Source organism: Cyphomyrmex costatus, unplaced genomic scaffold (genome assembly GCF_001594065.2).
Source record: "Cyphomyrmex costatus isolate MS0001 unplaced genomic scaffold, Ccosl1.0 scaffold135, whole genome shotgun sequence".
Lineage (NCBI taxonomy): Eukaryota > Metazoa > Arthropoda > Insecta > Hymenoptera > Formicidae > Cyphomyrmex > Cyphomyrmex costatus.
Genome location: NW_017275337.1, coordinates 1,138,826 through 1,166,347, shown reverse-complemented (window position 1 = coordinate 1,166,347; position 27,522 = coordinate 1,138,826). Strand labels below are relative to the sequence as shown.

The 27,522-nt window shown below is 32.2% G+C and overlaps 4 protein-coding genes across 6 annotated transcripts; 3 read left to right on the top strand and 1 right to left on the bottom strand.

Moving 5' to 3' along the window:
• Positions 1-922: 922 nt before the first annotated feature.
• On the bottom strand, positions 923-12,174 carry LOC108782877 (uncharacterized). 2 transcript variants are annotated; one of them, XM_018551268.1, is made up of 6 exons: positions 11,993-12,174; positions 8,040-8,314; positions 7,246-7,634; positions 6,806-6,883; positions 1,590-2,489; positions 923-1,212 (listed from the first exon to the last, which is right to left on the bottom strand). In XM_018551268.1, exons 1-6 carry the CDS (start codon positions 12,138-12,140, stop codon positions 1,008-1,010), a joined length of 1,995 nt encoding a protein of 664 aa, XP_018406770.1. In that variant the 5' UTR covers positions 12,141-12,174; the 3' UTR covers positions 923-1,007. The 2 variants fall into 2 exon arrangements, with proteins under 2 accessions (XP_018406770.1, XP_018406771.1); XM_018551269.1 differs by lacking the exon at positions 11,993-12,174 and adding an exon at positions 8,573-8,853 and having other exon boundaries at positions 8,040-8,468.
• A 1,047-nt stretch (positions 12,175-13,221) lies between these two features.
• Positions 13,222-18,326, top strand: LOC108782764 (enoyl-CoA hydratase domain-containing protein 3, mitochondrial). Its single transcript, XM_018551121.1, has 7 exons — positions 13,222-13,228; positions 13,743-13,882; positions 15,646-15,711; positions 16,194-16,367; positions 16,452-16,639; positions 16,776-16,936; positions 18,069-18,326. Exons 1-7 carry the CDS (start codon positions 13,222-13,224, stop codon positions 18,287-18,289), a joined length of 957 nt encoding a protein of 318 aa, XP_018406623.1. The 3' UTR covers positions 18,290-18,326.
• Positions 18,327-20,625: 2,299 nt separating this feature from the next.
• On the top strand, positions 20,626-22,784 carry LOC108782832 (uncharacterized). The gene is made up of 3 exons (XM_018551209.1): positions 20,626-20,933; positions 22,203-22,352; positions 22,463-22,784. The coding sequence occupies exons 1-3, from the start codon at positions 20,750-20,752 to the stop codon at positions 22,696-22,698; spliced, it is 570 nt and encodes a 189-aa protein (XP_018406711.1). The 5' UTR covers positions 20,626-20,749; the 3' UTR covers positions 22,699-22,784.
• A 1,749-nt stretch (positions 22,785-24,533) lies between these two features.
• On the top strand, positions 24,534-27,255 carry Sin1 (SAPK-interacting protein 1). Of its 2 annotated transcripts, XM_018551180.1 has the most exons (8): positions 24,534-24,551; positions 24,622-24,723; positions 25,081-25,221; positions 25,400-25,674; positions 25,847-26,016; positions 26,091-26,384; positions 26,648-26,889; positions 27,062-27,255. In XM_018551180.1, exons 2-8 carry the CDS (start codon positions 24,651-24,653, stop codon positions 27,253-27,255), a joined length of 1,389 nt encoding a protein of 462 aa, XP_018406682.1. In that variant the 5' UTR covers positions 24,534-24,551; positions 24,622-24,650. The 2 variants fall into 2 exon arrangements, with proteins under 2 accessions (XP_018406682.1, XP_018406681.1); XM_018551179.1 differs by having other exon boundaries at positions 24,546-24,723.
• The last annotated feature ends 267 nt before the right edge of the window (positions 27,256-27,522 follow it).

The following is a 27,522-nucleotide window of genomic DNA, read 5'->3' as shown; positions in this document are numbered from 1 at the left end:
CCAGAAGCTTCGCGTTCACACTTTTGTTATTCTCCCCTTACATTTGATTAACGTTCCGATTTATTTTCATCAGAATACGTTTTCGCAATTAAATATTTAAAATTAAATATTTAAAATTCAAAATCGAGGGATATTATCTTAATATCTAGGATCTAGGTTACTTAGAGAAGTATATAAATAAATGTTGAATATAAAGAGAGAGCGAAAAGAAATTTACTTTAATATATTTTAATTCCAAATAAATACCCGTGTTTTTATTTCGTACTTCGCCTCTCACTAGAGCTAATATGGATTAAACCAAATACATAACAATTTTAAAGATCATTATATTCACACGTTACGAGATATATTAATATCGATTCTTCGTAATTCTCGTATTTTTCATAGGAAATATACTTGCATGATTCTTTCCATTCGTATAAAAAGCTTATCAAAAAGTACTCGCACTCGTGAATTTATAGAAAAGAGGACGGACTTGGCGATCGCTCGGCGACTCTCGGTATATGTATATATCTTGTGTTTATGACAAAAAACGTTTATCAAATATATCGCTACACTATTCAAACATAGCGAGCAAATCAACGCATTGTTTACAAAGCGAGCTAAAGTAAATTAAAAAAATTCTCTAATGAGATATAAAAATGCTGTTTCGTAAAAATTACTCTCGAAATTCTGAAATTTATGAAAGCCGCTTGAATTGTGTAGTGTTGTATATATGGTATTATCGCGATAAGGCAGTATGATCCATCGCCTAAAAGATCAGAGAATATTTTAAAAATAGACTCCATATCGTAAAATACTTTCGAAATTATAAATTATAGCGTATCTGCTCTTCGGAAAATATATTCTCTGTCTTGAGAAAATCTTTTTCAAAATAAGAAAAAATAAAATGTACACTTTCGTCCAGAGAATATCTCTCTGGTAATATTTTTTCTTCAGTTCGTGTTTTAGTATATCAAAATACAATGTGATATATAGAGACGACTCTCAGAGAACAATGTTGCGTTTCACAGCGCGAGTCTTTTGACACCGCACTCGCAGCAAAACTTGGCGGTTTCTGGAAATCGCTGACCACATTCGTGACAGAACTTGGACATCTTGTACTTGATTGTCGTCTGAGTCGGTGATGTCCCGTTCCTGGGTGCATCCTCATCAAGACGGTCGATCATGTCGTTGGCGCTGCGTCCATGGTGCGAATATTTGCGATTTAAACTGGGGGGTACAAATCAAATTGGGCTTGAAGCGAAAACGCAAATGTAAATAAACGATAATTAACACATACAATTATTAAAAAGCAAATAGCAGAATTTTTGGACTCGCGTAGAAATCTTCATATTTTATTAAATGAAATTTTCTTCATTTATATAAGATTAATTTTAAATACAAATTAATAAAGATATCACTGAATACATTTAGAAATGATAAATTTAGTTTCTGTGAAAAAAAGAACCAAATATTTTTTACAATAATTACTGTAATTATTACTGTAATTCTAAAATTAATTTTTTTTTATTTAATTGGTAATTGATTAATCTCACTGAAGACAATGACTGAAGATAAACAGTCACTTTAAAGTAGTTTTTACCAACCTGCTATAGGCTGAGTCATTGCTGAGCTTGCTGTGATCTTGCGGCTTATAGCTGTCGGGAGAGGATAGTTCCTCGTCGCTGATCAGGCTGCCATTTCGTTGTCTGTCACCGCCGGGGCTGGACAGTTCGAAGGATTCGTTATTGAGGAAGGATCTTAGTCCGGGAAACGCGTCCTCCTCGAAGGACGTCATCAGTTCGTCGAACATCGAGTTCGATCGCTTGACGTCCAACTCCGAGGAGGAGACGATCGAATTGAGACTGAGGTTACTGCCACATAGGGACGAGTAATTATTGTTTCTTTGATTGAAACTCTGATCAGACGACCTCTGACTCTCAGCATTTCTGGAACCCTTTCTCATATCGCCTGAGGTCTTTCGGTCAGGACCCGAGTTGATTCTGGGCGCAGACGAGGCTCGGATCGAGTTGGATCGGTTAATTAACGGTCCTGTATTCCTGAGCGCGTCTTTATCAAAGATCTTACGCGATCTATCCGCACTGACGACACCGCGACGCTCGTCGACGCCCAGTGCCTTTGATTTATCGATAATGACTCGTCTGCCCAATTCTCTAACAGGTTTTGCGGTCACGGAATCTGTCGCATTTTTGTTCGCGAGGTCGGACTTCAGGAAGACCTCGCGCGAAATAGAGTTGGTTTCAGTGGAATCACTTGAGAAATTGGATAAAAGGTCATCGAATTCAGTAGGTGGCGCTATAAGGGACGACCTCCTGTCGGTAGGAGGATATTTTACAAAGGCGGAGGAGTGCGAGAGAGGATAAAGGATATCACGAGTTTGCTGGACTTTAGGACTCCCCGTTATAGATTGATCACTCGTATCCGACAGCAGGTCGTTCATTTGCTGCTCGGCCAGCAGAAAGGGATCGTAGTCCTTGCAAGTACCGCTGAAATTAGAATTCGATTAATACAGCCTTTAATTCTATTTCCTTGCTAGAAATTATTTCTTGCATAAAAACGGTAAATATGAATGTAGTGAATAAACATAGTGCGCGCAATATGATAATGGCAGAGTATGGTTTGTCTATAAGTGTTTCTATCAAAAATGAACTATAGATGAACGTGTAGTGCCAATCGATTCTTCAGACAAACATTTACAAACGCGCATGCAAATTCAGAGTGCGCGCATGGTGCAACACTAAACAATCTGCTTACTAGCCATAAATTATTCTTTGAGAAATTTAGAAGCAATTTCTCTTTTTTGAGTTAGCTTGATAAATCGACTGCAGATCGAGAGAAATAAAAAGCGAAAAATAAATAGAACATTCTTATTTTAAATTAAATCGATTTCATTATGTAATAGAATTTTTAATTCAAGAGATAATTACATATTAAGATTAAATGTTGAAATTTGAAAAATTATGAAAAACAATAATTCAAGAAATACGTGTATTTATTTAAATTGATTTCCTAAATTCTGCATAAAGCCAACACTGTCATTTTTATCAATTCTAATACCTTTTATAGTGCCTTGAACTAGACTAAAATATAGATAATTAGCAATAAACACAAGTAAAATATCTATTGTGCCCTGTTCCCTTCCCACACTGGTTCCAAATCCTGGAACTTACGTTCTAGCCTTAAGCACGAGATTAAAGTCTGGCCTTCTGCGTACATAATTACACCAAGCGGGACGTGTCTCCAATTCAACTTTCCTATAATATTGTTGTCATATTAACTACCTAATAACGGTTTTACTAGAATACACAAAGATGTAATAATATGAGAAATAAGAATCTATAAAAATAATTCTACCATTTACAGTGCGATTGGCAATGCAATGTAAATCCTTTACCAATTAAATTGCGCAATTTGCACAAACTCATTACTACTTAAATATTAATATTACTACAATACGATTTATAATCAATTTTATAAAATCAATATTGCGTTATTTTAAGCTAGTTAAACAGTTAATTTATATAAAAGTTGCGTGCTTTTCTAAATATATATTAATTAGTTACTCTAATATTCTACAGTAAATATAGTATCAACATATAGTAAAAAATAATATTAAAATGGACAATTTTACTTATAACACTATAAGTTTCCACAACTTTCTGTTATATTATCTCTACCTTCGATTGATTAAGAATGGATTCAGAACAGGAGGGAGAATACGGACTCTAGGATTTCTTTTAGTAAGTTTGTATTCCATGTATGGACATGTAGGATAGATACTAGTTAATCTGCTCCGCGAGATCTTAGAGCTCCTCTCCCAGTACGAGCCCTCAGAATCTTCCTTTGTCTCCACTATGTCACCCTTTATGTCAGGTAAATCCTTAAATATTTTATTTCGACTGTTTAGTTTGATTATCTTAATGGTCTCTTGTTCGTAAGCGCAATTTGCTTTAGGTTGTCTGATGCTCGCGAGCTCGACGAATTCGACTGAGGATATAAGAGAATCAGTGCTAGCACGAAGAAGATTCATGCTTTTCCTGATTTTGTGCTTCATTTCGACGGAATTGACTGATCGCTCTCGTGCAGTTCTTTTAGACGCACCGTAAGCGCGTCTTGGAAGATTCACACTCGCGTTCAAGAAAACTTCGCTACCACGACACCGTGACTGCTCTTCCGCATGGTCTGTTAACGTGACTGATGATCTTAAATCATCAGCGCCTCGCCTATTATATTCTCCGACAAGCACGGTGTTATCGCTACCATAATCGAATTCGCTGTCTACATTCTTCTTGCGCAAACCTTCACCTGTTGTAACTTCCGCTTTAATGATTGAACGGTCTAAGAGTCTTGATTTATCATTTGAACAGTTGTTTTCTGAATCCGTGTTAAAATCTATGTTTCCATTTTTCGTATTATCCTTGATATTTCCAAAGTTATCAGAACTAAAATCTTTTTCTTGAAATCGTTTATTGTTTTTGATATGCAAAGATATGTTATTCATAGATGCATTTAAATAATTATTAGCAGCAATTTCCGAATGTTGTGGAAGAGAATATACTTCACATTTAAATTTCTTTGAATTTCTCTTCGGCTTTTTATTACAGATATTAGTTAAACCATTTTCATATCTTTCTTCGTTTATTTTAATTTCTTCAATATTTCCTGTACAATTTTTTTCTGGGGTAACATTCTGACAGGCTGAAAGAAATGATGCTTCTTTGGTGTTCTCTATTAAATCTAATGAATTACATACCAATGTTTCGTTTTCGAGACTCGAATTACAATCAACTTGATTATTGCTATTGTTTAAGGATGTTATCTCATTAATGTTAGATTGATCACATAAAAAAGTTGCTATACTTCCTTTTAATTCAAGTGAATTGTTGCAACATACATTACTTTCGTATTGTATTTCGTCCTTAGAGTTTAGACAATCCTGACTCTCATCAATACAATTCTTTTTCTTCGATACATTTGATGTAGTTGTATGTACTACATCAAACAAAGAAGATTTAATTAGTTGATCGGGTTCGCATAAATCTTTTTTAATTTTTTTTGTACATTTCGTACTTTCAATAATTATTTCATTCATCGTTATTTGTCGATCTTGTTTATCTTCTTTATGAACATTTAGTTCATCCAATTCTACAATATCTGCGCCATTCATTTTTTCATTGTTTTTTATATCTTCTTTTATACTGTGTGTGATATTAATTTCTATTCCCTCAATATTATTTTTTGTAACTTCAGCTTCTTCATAGTTTTCTACTCGTTTATTTTCCTCTATGTTATTTGTATTAAGTTCCTCCGTTGTATATGCTATCACTTCAATTTTTTCACTACTAATTTTTCGAATATTTTCTATACTTTTGTTATTTGTTTTCAATTCCTCTACTTTACAATCTACTGCAATCTTATCATCTTCTTTATCTTTAATGCACATTTTTAATTCTTTTACTTGTTCAGTTCTATTTTTTTCGTTTGCTATAATTTTTCGTTTCGATTTCTTTTTATCTAATTTGCAGATTTTATCTTCACTATTTTTCAAATTGTCTGCTACAATTTCTTTTTTCGATTTCTTTTGATCGAATTCGTAGATTTCGTCTTCCCTATCTTCCAAGTTGTTCGCTATAGTTTCACTTTTTGATTTCTTTTGATCTAATTCGTAAATTTCATCTTCATCTTTCAAATAAAATTCCACGCGAGGACTGTGCTTAATCGGCTTCCACTTTCTGTGAGAAATCTCCGACGACTCAATATCCTCTGAGTCTCTTATTAGATATGCCTGATTTAAATTCTGGATACCGCTGATCCACTTGATGTCATCGTTCTTCACTTCATCAATCTTACCATTTTTATCGGTTTGAATAAAATTATTTTCTATAATTGATAAATTTCTCTCTGTCTTATTCCTATTTTCATTTTCTTCCTCTCGATTACACAGCCGATCGAGATCGAGCAATTGAAACTCTCGCGAGAAATTATGATTAACAATTGGATCGCCAGTTTGAAAATTATGTTTCTTATAATTAATCTGTTTCCACGTCACTAACTGATCATCTTTTTGCATGTTCATGTGTATTTTACAAGGCTGCACAGTGATTCCTAGAGTTTCATCGTTCACGGCAACATCGTTGATTTTCGGATGACCCTGATTTTTAGTGGAAACGATGTTTTGCATTCTGGCGGAGAAGGTTTTTCGATTTCTCGTATCGTCATTTTGAATGCGTTGGGAGATTGTTTCGTTTCGATTAAATTGTTTTCTAGATGAAGTAATTGACGATGTAATTTCATTGAAGGAGACTAAATCATTAATCTTGGGTTTCGTAGGAGGTACAGGTAAGTGGAGAGAATGATGGGAGGATATCGCAGGATGGAAATATCGGCAGGATGATGTTAGTAGACAGTCAGGATCTTCCGGTGGCCTGAGGAGAGGAAAGTAGGATCAAGGGCATGTGACTAACAATCATCAGGAGAAGGTTGTCAGGGTTGAATAAACAAATTTTATAAAACAGATCATTGCTGAGGAAATATTTAAAAAAATGTGTACTTTTATGGTTTTAATCAATTATTTTAAATGTTTTTGTTGTAAAATCAAATTTCAATGTTTTTATACATTAAATTGTCTCTGTTGACGTTTATCGGAATTAATCACAAAATGCTTTTAAGCAGCCTTATCCTCTTTCCTTCTCCTCATGGACGAAACACTAAGATCTATCCTACATTCTATGCTTATTTTATTCTATACATTATACAAAATTTAAAATTGATTAAAAGAAAATTAATTACAAAAAAATCTCACCTATTCATACGATCGACAAGACGTGACTTTATAGGTCCGGATGAAGGAGGAGAGTCCTTGAGTTGTCCAGAACGTCTTCTGTAAAAATGTAAGTATATCGTTAAATAATTGGTTATCACAGGTCTGTAATAAATCAGAAATTTTTGTATGCAATATAATGTCATTTACATATGTTGCATAAAAGACAAATACTAGAAATATTAGAAGAAAAATGTGTGCGTATGAAAGTAATATTAAAAAGATATTAAAAAGGAAAAGATTTAAATTCAAGCAACAAACTCACAAACTTTTTTGTTCTCTTTTGTCTTTTTTTTGAAAATATTTTTTTAAAGATATTACATTAAAAATAAATAAAAAATAAGTAATTCCCATTTCTTTAAATTTTTGAATAATCGATTGGAAAATTTCATTACTTTTTAGCTTGTGAGAATTTGACTTACACAATAGCAGGTTTCTGCCTGACAGAACTCTCTCGATTGCAACTGATACTCGAGATAGTCTCCTTTGGTCTAACCAGCGCCGGTGATGACAATGAGGCCTTGGCAGCCTGGTTTGTTGCCGAGCTCGGGCTGTACTTTTCACGATTGATAGCTCGTCGGTTTTTCAAAACCGGTGCCCTATACCTCATACGTGCCTCCAATCGTTCCTTCGCCAGATTGGTCGCCGGACTCACCGGCATCCGGGTAACTCTGTCTTTGCACCAAGCCACATGTCGATCATAGGCTTTAATACCGAACTGCCGGTTACACGTGGGACATGTGCCTTTCTCGTTGGCTCGTGTTGGTGCGCCCGACGATATCAGCGAATTACATTGCTTGTGCGAATCCATCTGGAAGAATAAATTTTGGAGATGGAATTCAATTACGCGAATAAAAGAAATAAAAGCTATTTCCTTCGATATAAATTATACTTGTCGAGTTGGAAACAAAATTTCTTATTTTTTATATAAGCATAATTTCTTTCTATTTCTCATTCCGCTTTGATGTATTCCGTTTAAAAAATTATTTACTTTGTTATTTGAAATTCAGTTGGGACAAAGAAAGAACTCTTTCTAAAACAATTAAGGATGTACATCTATTTTTTAACAAAATAAAAAATAAAAAAGTTATAGATCTTACTAAATATTTATTATTTGAAAGTAATACAAAAATTGTATAATATATTAACTTTTATATATAAAAAGAATAAATTTTCAAATATCATAATTACTTTTTGTGATCGCAAAAGGACTTACAACATCGCCGCGTGCCTCACGAATCGTCCGCAAGAAGTCGTCGTGGGTCTTCTTCCAGGTGGACCTGGACCTCTCGTCCTGGTGATGTCGTCGGATCTCCTGCTTAGGTTGGAATTCGGCCAACTCAGTACCTTGGATCCTCTGCTTAGCCGAGTCGAAGGGCTTGCGCTTTTTGGCAGCGGCGCGCTCGCATATCCTCGTGTGTTTCTCCAACGACTGCGGCATGAAGGTCCGCGCGCAAATCGCGCACGGCAGCAAGATCGGCGGTGGCGCATCTGCGTCCATTTACACGGTCCAACAATTAGTAAGCTTTCGCAATTTTAATTCCGCGTAATAATAGTAGATGTTCTATATACGTATAGATGTTTTCCTTTTCTTTCTCTTATTATGCGCGAGATCACGAACTCCGATCCAAGTCACCGGCTGCGTCTATTCGTCGTCAAACGATTAACCGAGATCAAACCCGTTGTATCTTTGAAATACGACGTGTGAACGTGAGGTCTTTCTTTTTTGGAAAAATTAATAAATATTACATTTTCATTTTTTTGGTTTTTTATGTTCCATATACGTGGTACTGTGTGACATCTATCCCCGCCACGCTAATACGTAGATTCGATCTGACTCACCCCGTGCTAATCGTTATTCGCTCTGACAAAGGCCACGAATCCGCGGATAATCGATATTTTCGCCGACACATCGAGAGATCGCCAAATATGACGACAGTACACGTGACGTAACGAAACTTAGAACGTATACGTATACGCGTGTACATACACATTAAAGACGAAATCTTGTAGTGTGAGTGCAAAACACGTACTCGTCATCGCAGTCTATAGCTTCGATCGATTAAATATATAGTTTAAAACCTTATGTTCAACGTTTTTATTTTTCTAAGTAAATGCATCATTTATTATGTATGTACGTATTTATTATATACGGTTTTATTTTTCCAAGCATATTTATATAAATAATATATATATGTATGTAAATCTTTTATTATTAGGATAAAATATAAAAATACTTTAATATCATAAAAATTCTATTTAATTCAATATAAAATACTTCAAAATTTAACTATCTTTGTATAACTATTTTATTTTGATACTGTAAGCTAAATCCTTTCTCCAGTTGCAAATAAGCAATCGAGTGAATTGTATGTATTATAATAAAAATAAGAAATTCTATTTTTAACATTATTTTAATAAATAGAATATTTCTCATGCTATGACACATACATATTAACTAAGAAAATAGACAAAAAAAATTATTTTTGTAAACGAGCTATTCATTTGTTACATATACGCTCTATTTTTCTCTTCCCGTGAAAAAACGCAAGACTTCGGAAACACTTATACGTGGCGATGCAACGCGCTGCGACTGGAAATGTCGGAAATCTAAATTGCAAATTGCACTTTCTTCGATCGCCGTGGTATTGCGTAACGACTATAGCTACAGTGTTCTCTTCTTGCGAGATCACACACTTCGAGAGTGAGCCCCAATTAATATGATCTATGCGTTTCGAGATAACGCCTCCTCTATTCAATAAGCCACTCATTTTTAGAGGTGACATATGAATCCTGCATTTCTTGTCTTATGGAAATTTCGATGAGATAAGTAGATCGATTCTTGTAATATCTGATATTACACCACTGTTCCAATAAAAGTAACAAATCATTTCCAGCACATCGCAAGAGAATGTAAAAGTAAATAAATTTTCCACATACGCATGTATACGCATAAAGCTTTATTCACTTTAATTTTCATATCTCCATGTTTGACTAAAAATCCTATTTCATTATTATTATTTTTTTTTTTATAACAAAAAAAATATTCGGAAATGTTCGCCTATTTCTGTTAATTCCCCAAACAGCACTTTCACAAATTGGAAATAAAAATCGGTTCGCGCGACGCGAGAGCTACAATTAAAATATGTACTTCCGCAATACCACGAGTGATTTTAATCGCGCACTCGTTAATTTCGTGGCTTTCGTCCGATCGAATCTCACTTCGAGGGAGACTCCTCGTTTTCTCATAAGTTCTAATAAGCGATTCTCAGGTGCGTGTCGCGTGGACGCACCTGCGGCGTCAACTCGCGCGGCCGCGCCGCGTCGCATCGACGAGGACGTCGAGGACATCGAAGAGGCCGAGAGGGTCGCCCCCGCGAGACTCGGCTCTCTCGCCTCTCGAGCGAGCAAGCTTCCTTTTTTAGGCGTCACCGAGATTCGAGTTGCCTCGCCGCGAGAGTCACACGCGTGTCCCTTATCCGTCACGAACACACGCAAGAGTATCCGTTCCTTCCGTCCTCGGATCTTTTTCTTCTCTTCTCTTCTCCCTCTTTTTTAAGCGAAGAAACATTAGTGCTCTCCTTTTTTTGAACTTTTTGCATGGCTCATCTTTTCTTTTTTTCTCTCCACGTTGGAGAAAAGGAAGATAAAAGAAGAACTAATTTTTAATTTAAGTAAGTTCAACTAAAAAGAAATCAGATTTACAGTTTCGTCAGTTCCTTTTTTTATTAACGATTTTTTCTTATTCATTAAGTTCTTCATAGATTTGAATTTTTGTTATTTGATCTGTCAGATCGAAGGTTTCTCCAGTGTCGATGCAAAGAGAAAGATAACCGTGTCTTTTTTAAATGCGTCGAGAGAATGCAGGTCACCGTATTTGCCTTCGTTCGCGACGCAGGTTTCGCGTCATTATACAATGCGTGTATTACGATCGTATTATATATTATTCATGACACGTGTATAAAATCCTTTTACTTTGCAGCTAGCTTATCCTATATCACCTATTCCATTAAATAGATGTGTTTGCGATGCCTAATTTTTATTTAAAGTTATTTTTCATTTGATTAAATTTTCGCTTTTCCCACTTAATCTTCGGCAATTTGCGTGACAACAAATAGCATACGGCACTGTTAAATGATCTTATTGCGTCGGAACCGCTTAACGACGCCCACAAACGCAATTGCTTCTATTCTGCTTGCGTTTTTCTTCCAGAGTCGCGCGCGTTGGAAACCAACCGGTGAAGGTTTTTTTTCTTTTTCACGTCAGAGTTATTGCCGTTTTTCTCCCGTCTAAGATCGACGAGACTCTTAATGTAATTGCTAAGTTGGTGCAAATTGATCAGTATGCATGACGGAGGTGTGTTATTACGATTCTTATAGCCGCTTTTAGACGTGTGCGAGTAGCAGAAAAATAAATATTTTTACCGTCACACCAAATGTGAAATGAAAAGGAAATCCTTCAGAGTCGAGTTGCTCTTCGAGGAACGAGGCAATAATGATTAATGATAGACGTGCGTATAGCTATTGAAGCTATTCTGTTAATTTAAAGCATTCAATAAATTGATATGCAATTTATTTCAAAAAGAAGATAAAATAGCGTGTTAAAACATTCAAAATCGTTATACAATTACTACGGCAAATTCTATTATTTTTCAATCAAATTAACAAATTTTTGGAAATTATAGTTACGTGCAGATAGCAATACGATGCTCATCTGTACTAATTGAAGCTATTTGGCTTCTGATTTGGAAAGTATAAGTTTGGACGTCAACTGATATATACAAACATAAACACGTACTCTTACATATTCTAAATATGTGATATATGATATCAACAGCGGCAGAGCGTTCAATACAATTCCGAAAATTTTCAACTATCGCTTAATTTTCATCGAAAATTTAAATTGCGTTAAATTATAAATATTTAATGTCCATTAATTAACGTTCTTTTAAATTATATGTGCCATCAATCTTGCATTCTTCATAGTCTTATCGTAAAATACTTCATGAGATCAAGGGCCAAATAAGTACAGAGCATACGCACATACATTCTCAACAATTCATCGTCCAGCCGTTTAAAAGATTCGAATACTCGTGAGAACAACATTGTTCAATGTAATTCAAGAAATAATAATATCCGAGAATATTAAAATCGAAGAATGCGGGCTCACCTTCGGGAAACAGCGCGATTTGAATCTCACGAATGGACGATGGTGGATTGTTATCGGTCTCGTCATAAAACAAGATCCCGTCGTGAAACAGGGCCTCGTTGTAGAACGGGCCCCCGTCCGCGAGTCTCTTCGGGACACAGCACAGCATCTGATTACGAGCGCATCAAGACACCGACTGAGAGAACGCGCGACTCGCGAGGTCAGACCAGCTCTTGTAAGAGCGGCGCTCTTACAATCGTTATAACCGCGAGATCTTCGCGACGGAAGTTTATTTTCGGCCCCGACTCGCCGTCTCACGAAACGAATCTCGCTCCTTTCCTCGCCTCTTTCTTTAGTACACCTTGGCTGTGCACTGACACGCGAGTAAACAGTGTAAAGTGAGGGGCCAAAGAAAAATATTTGATAATTCTCGTAAAAACTTCTTTCAAAATAAAAAATTAAATCGATTTTGTAACGCATAGTCTCTGATTTTCTAATACACAGTTATATTTCAATCGAAACTATCGCTTCTTATTATATATCATCTTTGTTTTTTATCAAATTTTATTATTATTCAAAAACACTTTTGATCTCAAGGTAAATTTTCACTTCTTTTGTTTCTAATGCGAATGTATAAGCATTTCGAAATATAGATAATAAATAATTTATGATTTATTATCTATATTTCGAAATGCTTATACATTCGCATTAGAAACAAAAGAAGTGAAAATTTACCTTGAGATCAAAAGTGTTTTTGAATAATAATAAAATTTGATAAAAAACAAAGATGATATACTATATATAATAAGAAGCGATAGTTTATTCATCATTATCAGTCGGAAAAGAGAAAGAGAACCACCAAAATTCTTGCAAATTATATTTGAATAGAAATATTTTTTAATAAAACATTTGTAATCGATAGAATAAATTTATAAAATATATCAATAAAAATTATCTCTTTATATTTCAGGGAAAAATTAAATATTATTTTATATTTACTTCTAAATATTATTATAAATTGGATGGTTTATAGCTCATTTTACTTTTATTCTCATTTCTAAATATATGTATCTGATTATTTATTGATTAAACAGAAGGAGAGTTTTTGCAGGTATATATTTTTACAAGTCGATTTCTATCGATTTAAGTTTTATTTTACTGAAATATATTTGTAATATTAATATATTAATATTTTACAAAATTATTTATTATACATTGTTTCGTTTCTGACATCACAATTTGAAATAGCAATGGAGAGTAAACAATGTCTTAAATTAAACTTTACTGATTATTTCTTCCTCTCTTCACAAAAAATTGCAATTTTCCTCGGAGAAAAAAACTTCTCCAACGTTACTTCTTTCTTCCCTAACTACATCGGTAACCACAACAACTCTTATCCTATACAGCTATATATAGCAAGCAAATTAGATTATTATAAAAAGAATAGAAGAAAAAAAGTATTTATTAAACCAATGTTATAATTTTTTTTCTTAAGCGTCTGTTGAAATAAATTTAACAAAATACAGCAATTAGAGGTTCATGCTGTACTATAGGTATTAATAAATGAGACATGATGAGACATAAGCACATTATAACGATTATCTACCATGTGCATCCTTCTTCCATCCATTCCATGAGCACTCACAAAATCCGTCTTAAAGCCTCTATTACGAAATAGAGGTCGATAGCTTCTTTTGTCGCAGTTCCCTGCGATATTTCTCGTAACTGTGCACCGGTGACCGCGGCCGTGTGTTGTTTACTCTATAATTAGAATGGACGGGGATCGTGAGGATCGAGCGCGCCGAGGAACCGGAAGCGGACCACAACGATGGTGACGACGGTAACGAGAAAAGCCACGGAGAAAGTGGGACCGTCTCGGGAATCCCTCACTCTGTTTGCCGCTCGCACGTCGTAAATATACCCGCGCGATAATGCACTCTCGCACCTACTTACCCTCAGCTTCAGCCATGTTCGTCGTTAAGGGAAACACTGGTCGTTATGGGAACGCCGGCCGTTCCTAATCCCTCCTTGGAGAACAACCACGAAGCTCGAGGCGGGGGATCGTCGCACTTCTCTCAACCTTTTCACAATATTTTTAATTTAAACCTATACATATACAAGAAATTGTGTGCGTAAATTCTTTTATGTAAAATTAAAAAGGCACGTAAAAATTAAATTATACAAAATATAAAGTGTCTGTGCTAAAAAATATACACAATGCTTTTATGTAGATTTAAAGAAATTAAATATTAAGAGTTAGACGGGAATCGTAAATATTTAATATGTAAATATTTATATAAAAAAAGGAACACACTAGAAGGAGCTCATTAAAAAATAATTTAAAGGATATCAATACTATTCTAATATATTTTTCTAATTCTTTTCTTATTTTTCTGGAGCTTATGAGTGAATTTACAGAGTAAACTGTCTGTTACTCTCATTTTTAACATTATTTAAAATTGTTTCTTTTTCTTCTTCTTTATTCTCGTTTGGATGTCTGTCTCTGAGAAGTACGTTCTTCAAATCTTGAACTCTGATGACATTTGCCATTCAAAGAGATCTGTTTAAGCTGTCTATAGCCGAGAATATTGCGCTTTCTATGCGCGTCAGCTGATCACGATGCACATTATTTCGACCAATTTTCGATTAATCTTATTTAAAATTAATTATAACTGACATGCTTGCTTTATAATTACAGAATGTTTAATCATACATATAATTCATAATTTCTAATCTAATCTTTTTTCCATTATTAACAACAAAATATTAATTTCGTTTATATAGTATATGTATAATATGTATAGAAATTATATTAACAAAATGGTATCTTATACAGATATTGCTTTGATAAATGATGTATCGTTGATATGTTGAGATCATTAATTAGTATTATAAGCACTATATAGGCTCCATCATTTCGCTTACATTTTGCGCACAATTAATTTTCTAATTGTTTCCTCTCTTTTTCAATATTTAATCATAAAGATTTTCGAAAGTATGAATAAAATAAATTTCTTAGTAAAGGATTTATATTTTTTGACTGCATTAGAATTATCATGCATTTTCTATAAAAATTCGCAACTTCCAGTAGTCGTTTAAAAAAAATTACAATTTTAATATTAAAACCACCGATTTCTTTCTTTGAAATTTCGCGGGTTTATGACGACGATGTCATCCATTGGCATCCCAACGATAAGCGCTGTTTATTATGCCTTGGAAGCAAAAGTCTCATGTCATAGTGTCGAGTTCAAAGTACGCGATACACTTCGCGCGTCAAATTAACCTAAATTTTTTATCTAAAATCTTATTATACAAGGTATAGTTCGTGACGAAATGATAGTCATCTCGAGATTCGTTATCAAAAACAGTTTAGGCATTTCTCAGGTATTTTATGCAATTATATATTCAATCTAGAAAAAACTACATAATTATATAATGTCTATACGACATATCATTATTTGCGATTATGTACGTTGCACTTTGCAGTGTTATATGCGCGTCACGGAATATTTTATTCGCACATGCTCAACACTGATTGGTTTGTGAGAATAGAAGGAATCGCGGGAACATTTCAAACAACGCGCGAAAATCCGATTTCTCACTAACTAATTCTATGAGGTTCTCGATGATTATTAATTTAAACTATTAACCCATAATATTATTCAATATTACAGGGAAAATATATCGCAAGAACATTATCCACTGCAAAGAAATATGTGGAGACAACTGAAAAAAACGGGGTAGAAATATTATTTATTTTTACTTTTCTAATGTTCATTTCTACTAGTGTAGATTAACTTATTTAATCTCGATTTAATTTCCTCTTTCTCTTTTTCTAATTCTTCGAACAAGAAAAGGATGAAGAAAATTAAATCGAGATTAAAGTAATCTAAATTAGTAGAAATATTAGAAATGAACATTACAATTATATTCCTTTTATTCCATGTAATTTCAACTCTATTGTTTATTTATTGAATCTGTGATAATTTAAAAGTTTAAACATTGGAAATTTTATCAGTATTATTATAGTAATTATATATATATATATTAAATATTTTTGTTTATTTACAATCTTAACAATAATTCTTGTCAAATTTTGCTAACTTACAATTTCAATTCTACCAGTAATTACAATTATGATATTCAGCAACTATATTTTACTAGTTACAATTAATTACTTTTCCATCAATTAACATTATTAATTTTATTATTTCACAATCAGGTTAGAACTATCCGTTTGTGCGAGTCTTCTTCGCGCAACTCCCTATCACTGGGAATGCTAAAAACTTTAGTGACAGAGATCAAGAGGGATGAGGACAACAAGGATCTCCGATCGATCGTATTGACGTCTGAGCCAGGAAAGGTGTTTTCTGCTGGGCACAATCTGAAAGAACTGGTTTGTAGCTTGGTCTCACTTCCATAAGAGCTCCTCCTTCCTATCGTCGCATAGAAAAAAATATCATCGGCTCGCATCATTTAGACGGCTACGAATGCCAAGTCTCACAAGGATGTATTTGAGATCTGTTCGGAGTTGATGCGGACCATTAGTCAGAGTCCGGTGCCGATAATCGCAGCGGTGGATGGATTGGCAGCCGCAGCTGGCTGTCAATTGGTTGCGGCATGTGACATCGCGGTGTGCACGGAAAGAAGTTCGTTCTCCACACCAGGGTACTCTTGCAAAGTTTACTCTTCATGATTTATTGTCACATAATTATTATCTCTCTATTAATATCATCTATTATTAATTATATTATTTCTGTATTATTGATTGTTAATTTCTTTTTCTATTTAATGTCTTTCACAGAGCGAATATTGGGATATTTTGTTCGACACCGAGTATACCATTGGTACGCAATGTGCCAAGGAAAAATGCAATGTACATGCTGTTTACTGGATTTCCTATTTCCGGCAAAGAAGCTTACGAATGCGGTCTCGTTAGTAAAGTCGTTGAGAATGACAAGCTCGGTAAGTCACAAACGAAAAATGAGCAAAATGTTATTAGAAAAAGTAATACAAAAATTAAATTGAAAAATAGTAAATTAATTTCAGATTATTTTAAAAAGTTAATCTATTTAAAGAGCAAATCTAAACTATTAGAAATTGTTTTAGTAAAGAGATGTAAAATAATTATCTTTTTCTCTTTATTGTATTTTTTTTTTAAGAGTTCATGAGAAAACATCTCCAACTATATCTGCTACGTCTTTTTATAAACTGTATGTAACTGGTTGACCTAAACATAGTTCTTAAAATATAAATTAATGATATTAATATAATGCTGACTAGTTATAAATTTTAAAAAAGTAGTATTGATGTAATATCATGTTTTTTTTAGATTTGAAGTTCAAATTGATTAAACAGAGTGCAGTTTAGCAATTAGTTGCAGTTAATTTTAGCTTGAAAACAAAACAAATATGTTTATGTATTTTCGATGATATAAATCCTTTTCATAATATTTTAAGTGTTTTAAGTATAATAAAAAGATAAGTATTTCATTTGCAAATTTTGCAGAAATCTTTTATATAAATATATTATTATTTTCAAAAATACCTTATAAAAAAATTTATAAATATGGAATTATAATTTTATATAAAATTTAAAGTATATAATTAATTTTTTATGTAAAGTATTAATTTTATTTTTATGAAAAATATTTGATTATTTTTTCGCACATATATGCAATAAACTTTAAAAGTTTGTGTTTTTAACAATTTCTCGTTTTCAATTTGACACTTTTTTCTATTTAGGTTTGTAACAAAAAATTTTTTTTCATTTTCAAAGAGCAAGTAGTTACTTATACATATAATATATTAAAGAAAAATCTTGTAGTTTTATTTTTATTCTAATGATAAGTCTCTCTGAAGCAATATCTGAAGTTATATAGATTTAAGTTACAAAAGTGTTAACATTTATTAGTACATATGCTTTATAGTAACATATTATAATATTATAAATATATTTATATTATTTTAATTTTTATTTAATGTGAAATAATAACATATTTTTGCATAATTTATTTTTCACTTGTGTACATGTATCTTATATCCACGATAGTGTCCCGGCACTAAGATTACCAGCCTATATTTAACTTTAATTTCAGACGAGGAAGTTCGTCGAATTACAGACGCCATTAATACAAAGAGCCGTTCGGTTGTGCATTTTGGTAAAACATTCCTGTACGAACAAATTACTCTTGATATATCGACAGCGTATGCTCTCGGTACCGAAAGAATGGTAAATAATCTTAAAATGAAAGATGCGCAGGAAGGAATACAAAGTTTTCTGGAAAAGAGAAAGCCAAATTGGTCGCATGATTTATAATAATTGATTATATATCTAACATTTTTTAATTATATATAACAGTAATTATATATAATATTTTATGGATATGAAGCTTTCTTACAATTGATATTACTGTAATACTTTATACTTGTGTATAATTTCAATAATAAAATGATTAAAAAGGCATCTTGTAAATAATTTACATCCCTGTGAATAACGTTTATAGTTCAATCCATTAATCATGAAAAATTATTGATTAAGTGTATTACAAAATCAAACAAATGTAGTTCCATTTTTCTCTCTCTAAATATTAAACGCAATCTTTTAAATTTTTATCTCATAATGACTTCAAGACTTTCTGTGCGACTATCATAAAAAATTACAATATTTGTGATATTATGTGATATTGTATCATTATTATTGTTTTATTATTTATGTGTAATCGTGCATTATTAATTGTTATTGATAATCTGGATTTTTGAAACTAATTTTTCAGATGTAGTTATTTAAAATAAATTTTAAAACATTGCAAAATTTTTTAAAGTAAAACCTGCTCTATTTTAAAGACATCAGAATTTTAGTAATATAATGATTATAGTTCTCGATCATTGTCATTATTTATTATATATTGTTATACATATACTAATAGCTTGCTTTTCAGACATTTAAATTATACGATATCTAATGATTCAATTTTTATATCTATACGGTGAAAACAAATATCGTCATTGCGTGTCATTGCGCATGCAGAAAGCTCGTATACTTATAGTTATCGAAAACAGCAAAAACATCTGGCGAGACAAATCTAGGAAAGGAAAATCATTTGCATTTAATAAACAAACTAAATATAATTTTGCAAATATAAGAAAATACTTAAAACATTAATTTCACACACAATAAATATAATATATTAAATAAAAATTATATAGAATTGTTTGTCTAGTTAAAACTATTTTTATCATAACTATTTACAGGGTTTATATTCCATAAAAAAGGTAAATACGTTATTAAGAAAAGAAGATTTATTGTTAAATAAAATTAAATCTATAATAAATATAAAAAAAATTGATATTAAATTTTGCGTAAATATTCTATTGACTTGTTTAGAAATCTAGTTCAAATGTGTTAAAGTATGAAAAAATAGATATTAAATGGAATGTTTATATTAAATTTATATTATGGTAGTTAAATCAGATTTAATGTTGAATGTTTCCTTTTTGATCTTTTAGTGTAAAAATCTAAAAATATGAAATTATTTGCCATCATATATGCTTAATGAAAAATCACCATATCATAAAACGTAAATATACATTATATAACGTTCAATGAAATATGAAGAAAGAAATAAAAAAAATACCGTATACAGTATATATCGTGTTTGTGGCATATGTGATATTTTTTACCTATTTTCCAAAAATTAATTATGTTTAAAACATTTTTTATTTTGTAAAATTATTTTTATAAAAAAAAGTAAATGTAATTAAGAAAGTAGGTATAATTATCAATAAATCTGAAACTTTGTCAAATTATTCATTTAATAAATGGACTTGTCTTGTCAAATTACAGATTTATTAAAACAGTTCGATCGGAGGAATACATATTTATTAAACAATTTGCCTAATTATCTACTTTATTCAAATGCAATCAGTATAAATATCAAAAAGTACAAAACGCCTAAAATGCTTATATACAAATTGATGCAACTGTCCTATTTATGATAAACGACAAAGGAGAAACATTTAACACAAGGAAAGTAACATCATCCGTAACAAGATTCGCGTTGGCAAAAAGTACAAACGTTTGTTCATTTTGATAAATTTGTTTATTGCGATAACCATACGTTTTGCCCTCCTTCTTGGGAAACGAGAAACTTCGTTTGTGGTCTTCATATCAAGTTAGTACGAAAGATGACGTCAAGATTTTCAATGTTCTGTCTGATAAATGATTAATTCGGATCGTTCCCGGTTGGTATTCATAATAAGAAATGTAATCGAATTTACGCTTCAATTTGACAATATTGAAACACGAGAATATTTAGAGGTGCGTCAAATGTATTTTTTCTTGTAGAGTACGGTATTATTTAGATACGTATTTAAATTTTGAACTCTCTCGTATCATTGCATCAGAATCAGACTACGACGCTGGAGGTTCTTATTCATTGAAAACGATAAGACCGAGTCCACGGTGGTCGGGCAACATCGGTTGCTGTCTCGAAGGCCGCAGATATGCCGTTCTTATTTTGACAAATAAAAAAAACATCTCTCTTTCTCTGTCTGTCTTGGTCCCGCTATCTTCTTCGCTTTTTTTTCCACCGAGCTTATAAGTAATGACCGCTGTTGCATTGAGAACCAGTAATCACGTTGGATTATTTCGGAATAGACTCTGAAATTGAAAAGAAATTACACACGACGAGTCAGTAGATCACAAACAAATAGCGACGCAAAGCGGAAATACAGCCTCTCGTACGTCGACGACAAAGACAAGTCTTTCCCTTGGTTGATGAATCTTTATACCAGGACCACTATCGCTGGCGGCTGCCTGAGGCTTGAAGCTTCCTGGAGGATCGAAACTCGAAGAACAAATCGAGACAAGAAAAGAGGAAGCACACCGAAGGCGAGCCTGGCGACGAGAAGACGATTTACCAGAAGGCAGATAACGGAATTGCTTTTCGAGAATTGCATCGGTCAGTTGGACTTGGCGAAAAATTCAGAAAATAATTATTTAAATGAGAGCGCAACTTTAATAAAGTTTGCGAACTCCTTTGAGTTTTTGCGAATTTAAAAAGGGATGAGATGCACTCAGATTTTAAAAAACAAAAAGAAGAACAAATAAAGAATATAAAATACAACAAAGATAAATTGTACATTTTATATTAATCAGGCGTGATTACGATTTATTCCTGTATAAAACAGAAATGTACTTTGACAGTAATATTATATGTATAAATAGCGAAAGAGTAATTATTACTGAGTGTAGATGACATTTCATAAGTTAACGGATCAATATGAGCAGAATTAATTTTAAAATTTTTATTTGTTATATATTTATATTTATTGTATTTCGCAAATACAGCATTTGAAACTTGGTCTCAAACGGCAATAAATTAGCAACAAATTCTTACGTTACTGTTAAATATAATTTTATTGTTTATATATATATTATTCTGCTAACTTAATCTTCCTTTAGCGAAACATTATTTTTTAAGAATACTTACAGATCGAGTAATAAATAAAAATATTAGCAGAATTGATTCTGCTCATTTTGTTCCGCTTACTTATAAAACGTGCGAAGATCAAAGCTTAACGATACGAAAGGCATGATAATGGGACATAAATAGCTATGAATGTATAGGAAGATCGTAACCTACGCACATGTGCATAGATATATGTTGTACACTGGCAATACTGTTATTGTTTTGATTCATCACATTACTAAATTCGAGATATATTTCCTCCTTATACAGCATTTAATAATTTTAACTACTAAATTATTACTTAAAATATAACTTATTTCTTTCTTGAGATTAATAAGCTCTTTGTATTTGTTGAGATATTTTTTAATAGTAAAGAATGTACCGCAATTATTGTATACATATGTATATATATTCATTATAAACGTAACAATTTAATCGATAAGACTCACATAAAATTATTACATCGTGTAAAACTATACTAATTAATTACTAGTAATATTGTTATTAAGAAATATCCTGTCTTAAAAAATGCCAATAAAGAACAAATCCTATCTTTAAAAATGCTAATAAAGTACAAATCAATTTATTAATTACTGATTTAAATATTTTATAGATTTAATTATTACAAGAAGCATTATACATATGTAGAATATTAATTGCTGTGAAACATATTATAATAAATTTTAATCTATGTGCAAGGGGAACATTAATTGTTTAATCGTTCTAATGAGTTATTTATAATAATATTTAATTTTGTAGATTGTGGAAAAATGGCTTCCATTCCGCAGAGTGCTTTCGCAGTGTGCAAAGTTCGCTGTAACGAGGAGCAAATTGTTTCTATAATGAAGAAGAAGGAAAAAACTGAAGAAAAAAAGGAAAACGTATTCAATCCAAGGCCTCCTCTAGAAGGTAATATGCCCTTATTTGGTTTCACGTTTTTATAAATTCAATTTTAAACAAAATTAATTTTATTAGTTTAATTTACATTACTTGTACGTTTGATTTTTTTAAATATGCAGGTTGGGAGCTAATGCCACTCAAGTATAACAGTAAACTGATGAATAGTATTTGGGGCTTGTACAATCGTTACTCGGTACATAATTTTAAGAAGAACACTGATGCCGAGAAGGGGGGCCGCGGTGGGGTGGCCGCGGCAATCTGGGGCACCATTTTGGAAAAACAGCCCTCAGCCAATGCCGCCGTCACCGCCACCGTGATTGCCCCACAAATCATAAAGACCAAAAATCGCCTTTAAAACTTTAAACGCGACGCGGCCATATAACTTTGAAAAATCATTGAAAAACAGTAGTTGGGAATAAGCAAATTATGCATATTATAATTACAATATAAAATGGGATAATAAAATAATATACATATATAACATATTTAAAAACTACGCGAATATACGACAGATATATATTACATCTAGTAATTACGTATACACCAATTTTATTAAAGCTTCTAAATTGCCATTTTAATGCTTATACTGTGAGTTTTCACTTTGATTACTATTTGTTATTATATCATTTCAATATATCATTGTCTATAACGCGTCGTTGTTTTTCGTTTTGATTCTAAGAACCAGGCTGTTGCTTATATGCATCTATATAATAATAAGACGCGGCACAAAAATCTTTTGTGCTATTGTTATGCAATGCAATAATCGAGAAAGACTTTGTAGCAGTATTTGAAAGTTCATTTTGTTAAGGATTTTTAAGGAAATCAAAACTTTAAATGATTCCCATTTCTTACAGATAAAAATTTGCGTCAAAAATAAATGCAAATCTTGTCAAATAGTGCGAAATTATTGAAAACGTATTCAAGCAACTATATTATTGTCAAGTATCGTGAAATATTCACGAAATATGTATATGTATAGTTGATAATGAACTATGTGATCACTTATGTATTATTGTAATAAAGTAAAAATACTAAATAAATAAAATACGTACGTCAAACATTAATGTAATATTATGTTACAATAATAAAATTAGATTTAATTACAAAAATTTTATATGTCAGAGAATCCTTCAGTGATAATTAAAATTTTGAATTTCTTTACCGTCTTATAAATTGCTATTATTGCTCAAATTAATTTAAGGCTACCTTACTCGATCAAGCGATGATTAATTTAATCGGCGTTCAAGATAGAAATTTTTATAACAAAGTTTTTATACAGTCGTTATCTCTAGTACAACCGAAAAAGAGACTGATAATTTATTTCTAAAAGAATATATGTGTGTGTGTATATATAATATGTATAATATACACACACACTACAAATATTATTTTATAAATTAATTATTAATTAAGTTAATCACACAAAGCAAAATTATTAAGTAAAATTTCAAATTATACAATAATTTATTGTTTCTAACTTAATATTTTTTTCTGAACTAAACAATAAAAAAAATGAAAATTTCTGACCATGTTAATAAAATATTATACATATTACTTTTCATAAATTAATGTTGATTAATCGGAGTTTAGTCAAAGTCATCTACAATCCCTGACGTCGCATTACTACCTGCTGGCAATTGTAACGACCTTCACGACGTTCCATGCGACATGTTTGGGCGCGGTAGAGTTCTAGATATCAGAGCAGCGCAACCGGTGTGCCGCATTCTGATTAGCTGACTGTCAGCCAATCATGACATTCATTCAATGGTACTAAAAATGGCTGACTAACAGACGATTGGTGAATTTCATAGTTTGTCTGCAAACGACGCCATTTTTAGTACTTTTCTTAGTATAGTTTTGCAATACTGGATATCGATTATGAAACTTTTTCCCTACGATGAAAAGTGAAAAGTGAAAAATTTTTCCATTAACTTCAATGATAAAAAATTTCACTTTTCATCCTAGGGAAAAAGTTTCATAATCGATACCCTGATAGCGTTTTCTCTTGGCTGCACCAGTGTAGGGTGGTTGCACCAGTTCATCTATTTTCCTTTTCCCTTCTCCTGGAGAGAAGAGGAAGAAAGATGAACTAGTGCAAAAGTTCAGCTGAATGTTGCACTGGTGCAGCCAAGAGAAATACTTAAGCCGGTTGCGCTTCTACGTCTAGGACTCTAGGGCGCGGAAATCGATCTTTCGATTTGTAAAAAGGTTTGATCTCGGCATTTTGGTCGTTGATCGTTGTTTTATCGAGATGCGATCACGTTTACTAATGTAACAGACGTCTGATAAAAAAAAAGGACGAAAGAAATGGCTCTTTACGACAATCAACACTGGCTGCTGTCGCACATCAGGGACAGTTTTCTCGCGACAGATGATACAGGTATGTACTTCTGATAAATTTAGGTTAGAAGTGTTGGCAGAGGCATTACTCCGATTTAGAAATATTCTGAAATAATATTTCCAATGATGTCGATGACACATACTTGTAAGATAAATTCAATTAAAATTAATTGTTTATATATTAATGCGGCTCAGTAATAAATAAGTTAAATGCCTTAATATACAGTTATGTTTTATATTACAATTTATTTAGAATTGTAATTATTTTTATGGTATGTCTTATACTACTCTCGAACATTGTTCTGATATACACTGTCAGTACTGCAAATCTATAATTCACGTATATCATATATTTTTATATTGACGATATATACTAGAACACAACTTTGATTGACAGGTATGTGCGACATGGTGATACTAGGGGAAGATATTCCTAAGCAGTTGAAGAAAAACGGTACCCTGCAATGTTATCCTGGTATGGAAGAAAGTGACGATGAGGATTTAGATGTGATGGCAGAATCATATGACATACAAATGGGTGCATACTTCTGTTTTCTATTATTTTATGTGAGAACATCATATAAATTCTAAATTGGAATTCAGTTCAAATTTACAAAACAAATTTTATAACATAATTTATATTATAATTAAAATTAAATTAAAGTGCAATTTTTTCTATTGAATTATTATGTTTTTTGTGTGCAACATTGTTCTAGAAATGCCATTCAGTCACAGACAGAGATCTAATACTGCACAAAGATTAGAAAAAATGGATATAGAAAGAAAAAAGGCCGCCAAAATCAAACATGTCAAATGGGAACACAATCTTAGTAGTGTGACACCTACAGATCAATCAGATCTGTTTCAAAGAAAGGATTTTCGTAAGAAAGCACCACTTAAAAAAGGACAATCCCTTTTATCGGAACAACTCGAAAAATGTCCATATTTACCACCAAATCCATTTAAAGAATATGCCAAATTTGATGGAGACGTATGTATCTGTTTTTGTTTCCCTCAAAAAGCTCGTTTCCAAAAAGATTGCTTAAAAAACGAAAATTATATATTACAAGATTTAGCAAAAAAAATAGATTATAAAATTTATCCTTTATAAGCTTCATTCTTGAAAATATGGCTTTATAATATTACAAAATTTCTTTACACAGGCACAAGTGAGCGTTCCTGTGAGAAAATATAGGATATTTATGTGTATGTTGCCGAAAGAAGACAGAACATATCCGCTTCAAGCAGCAGTGATAGTAACAGCACGTGTATTGGACTTCATTGGATTGATTTGCTACAAATATGCAATTGAACATCCTGATCATAATTTGAAGTCTGTAATAATTTACTTCATTGCTAGAATGCGTATGACTTATTTATAAAATCTCAAACGATCATTATTTCCAGGGAAGACATCTCACATTATGGACTATACATCACTGAGGATGACGGTGAGATAGACTGGGCCTTCCCCTGTTTAGATCCACATGAAACCATCTCCAAATTCGAATTCACTACGTTAGGTTTAATCGAAATGAAACCAAGTGATAAAGCAAGATACAATACAATAAGTTGTATTCAGAAAAAAAATGAGGAGGTTCTAGATGGTAAAGACAAGGAGCAAGAAGAAGTTGCAAAGGATTTGGCTAAAATGGAGGGTCATACTACTGCGATGGAGGCACCATTATATCAATCATACAGGTAATTCCTTAATATATTATATACAACATTATATATTAAATTTTTTAATAAAATAATTATTAGAGAGAATAGATACATCGAAATATTAATTAGTAAATAATTTAAATAAAAGTGATGAAAATTAAAGAGAAGTATAATGTTGAAAACATACATAATAATTAAAATAGTTGTAAAAGTGAGAGAATAGTATAAGATTGATAAAAATGTTGTGCATGTGTGTGTGTTCAGATTATATAAGAATATTCATATCTCTAAAATTGTAGAGTATATATAATTAACAAAATGCGAGCAAAGACTGAGATTCATCTTGGAATATCGGGTGAGAAAATAGAGATAGATCCAGTGATAACAGGCAAAGGTGCTGCCAGATTTTGGAATAGACAACGGGCAGTCAGTTATCACATAGACAACATCGCTTGGTGCGAAGTGACTGAAACTAAGGGGTCGAAAACTATATTTACACTGGTTTATACTCCGCAATCCAGCGCTCCAGATAATATTCTTAGTTAGTTCTTTTCTTTTTATATAATTACATATTGTTTGATGATTTTATTATTTCTAAGGAAATCCGATTTTAAAGAAAATTATTTTTCGCGAATTTATAATTTCAAATAAACTTTATGATAAAAATTGATATTTCATAGATCAATATTTTAAACTTACTAATGTGCTTATAGGTCACAGTCATTCGCTTCATCAATCAGCGTCTTTCAAGAATCATGATTTTGAGGCAGATTCAGTGACGGCTGAAGAGATTGTACGAAAAATTAATCACATCTTAGAGTTACATAGCAGCCAGTCGAGGAAGGAATACCTCGCACAGAAGGAGAGGAAAGCAGCGAGGAGAAAGAGCTTCCATCTGCATAGATGACAGCTCTATTGGTTATTCCGTACAATCTTAGATTATTTGAAGCATTGAATATTAATGTATATCATAAAACGTGATCGTAAGAATCGCTCTAAAAAATATCTTTTCATATGATCGAGTCAATATCTCGAATCTTGTTGACGTGCCAGAAATGGCGGGAAATAGAGGTCTTCTCCGTATTCCATAGATATAAAGTTTAATGCTGTATAATATCGGTAAATTATTTCTTTATTTATTATATTACATCTTATATATATATATATATATGTG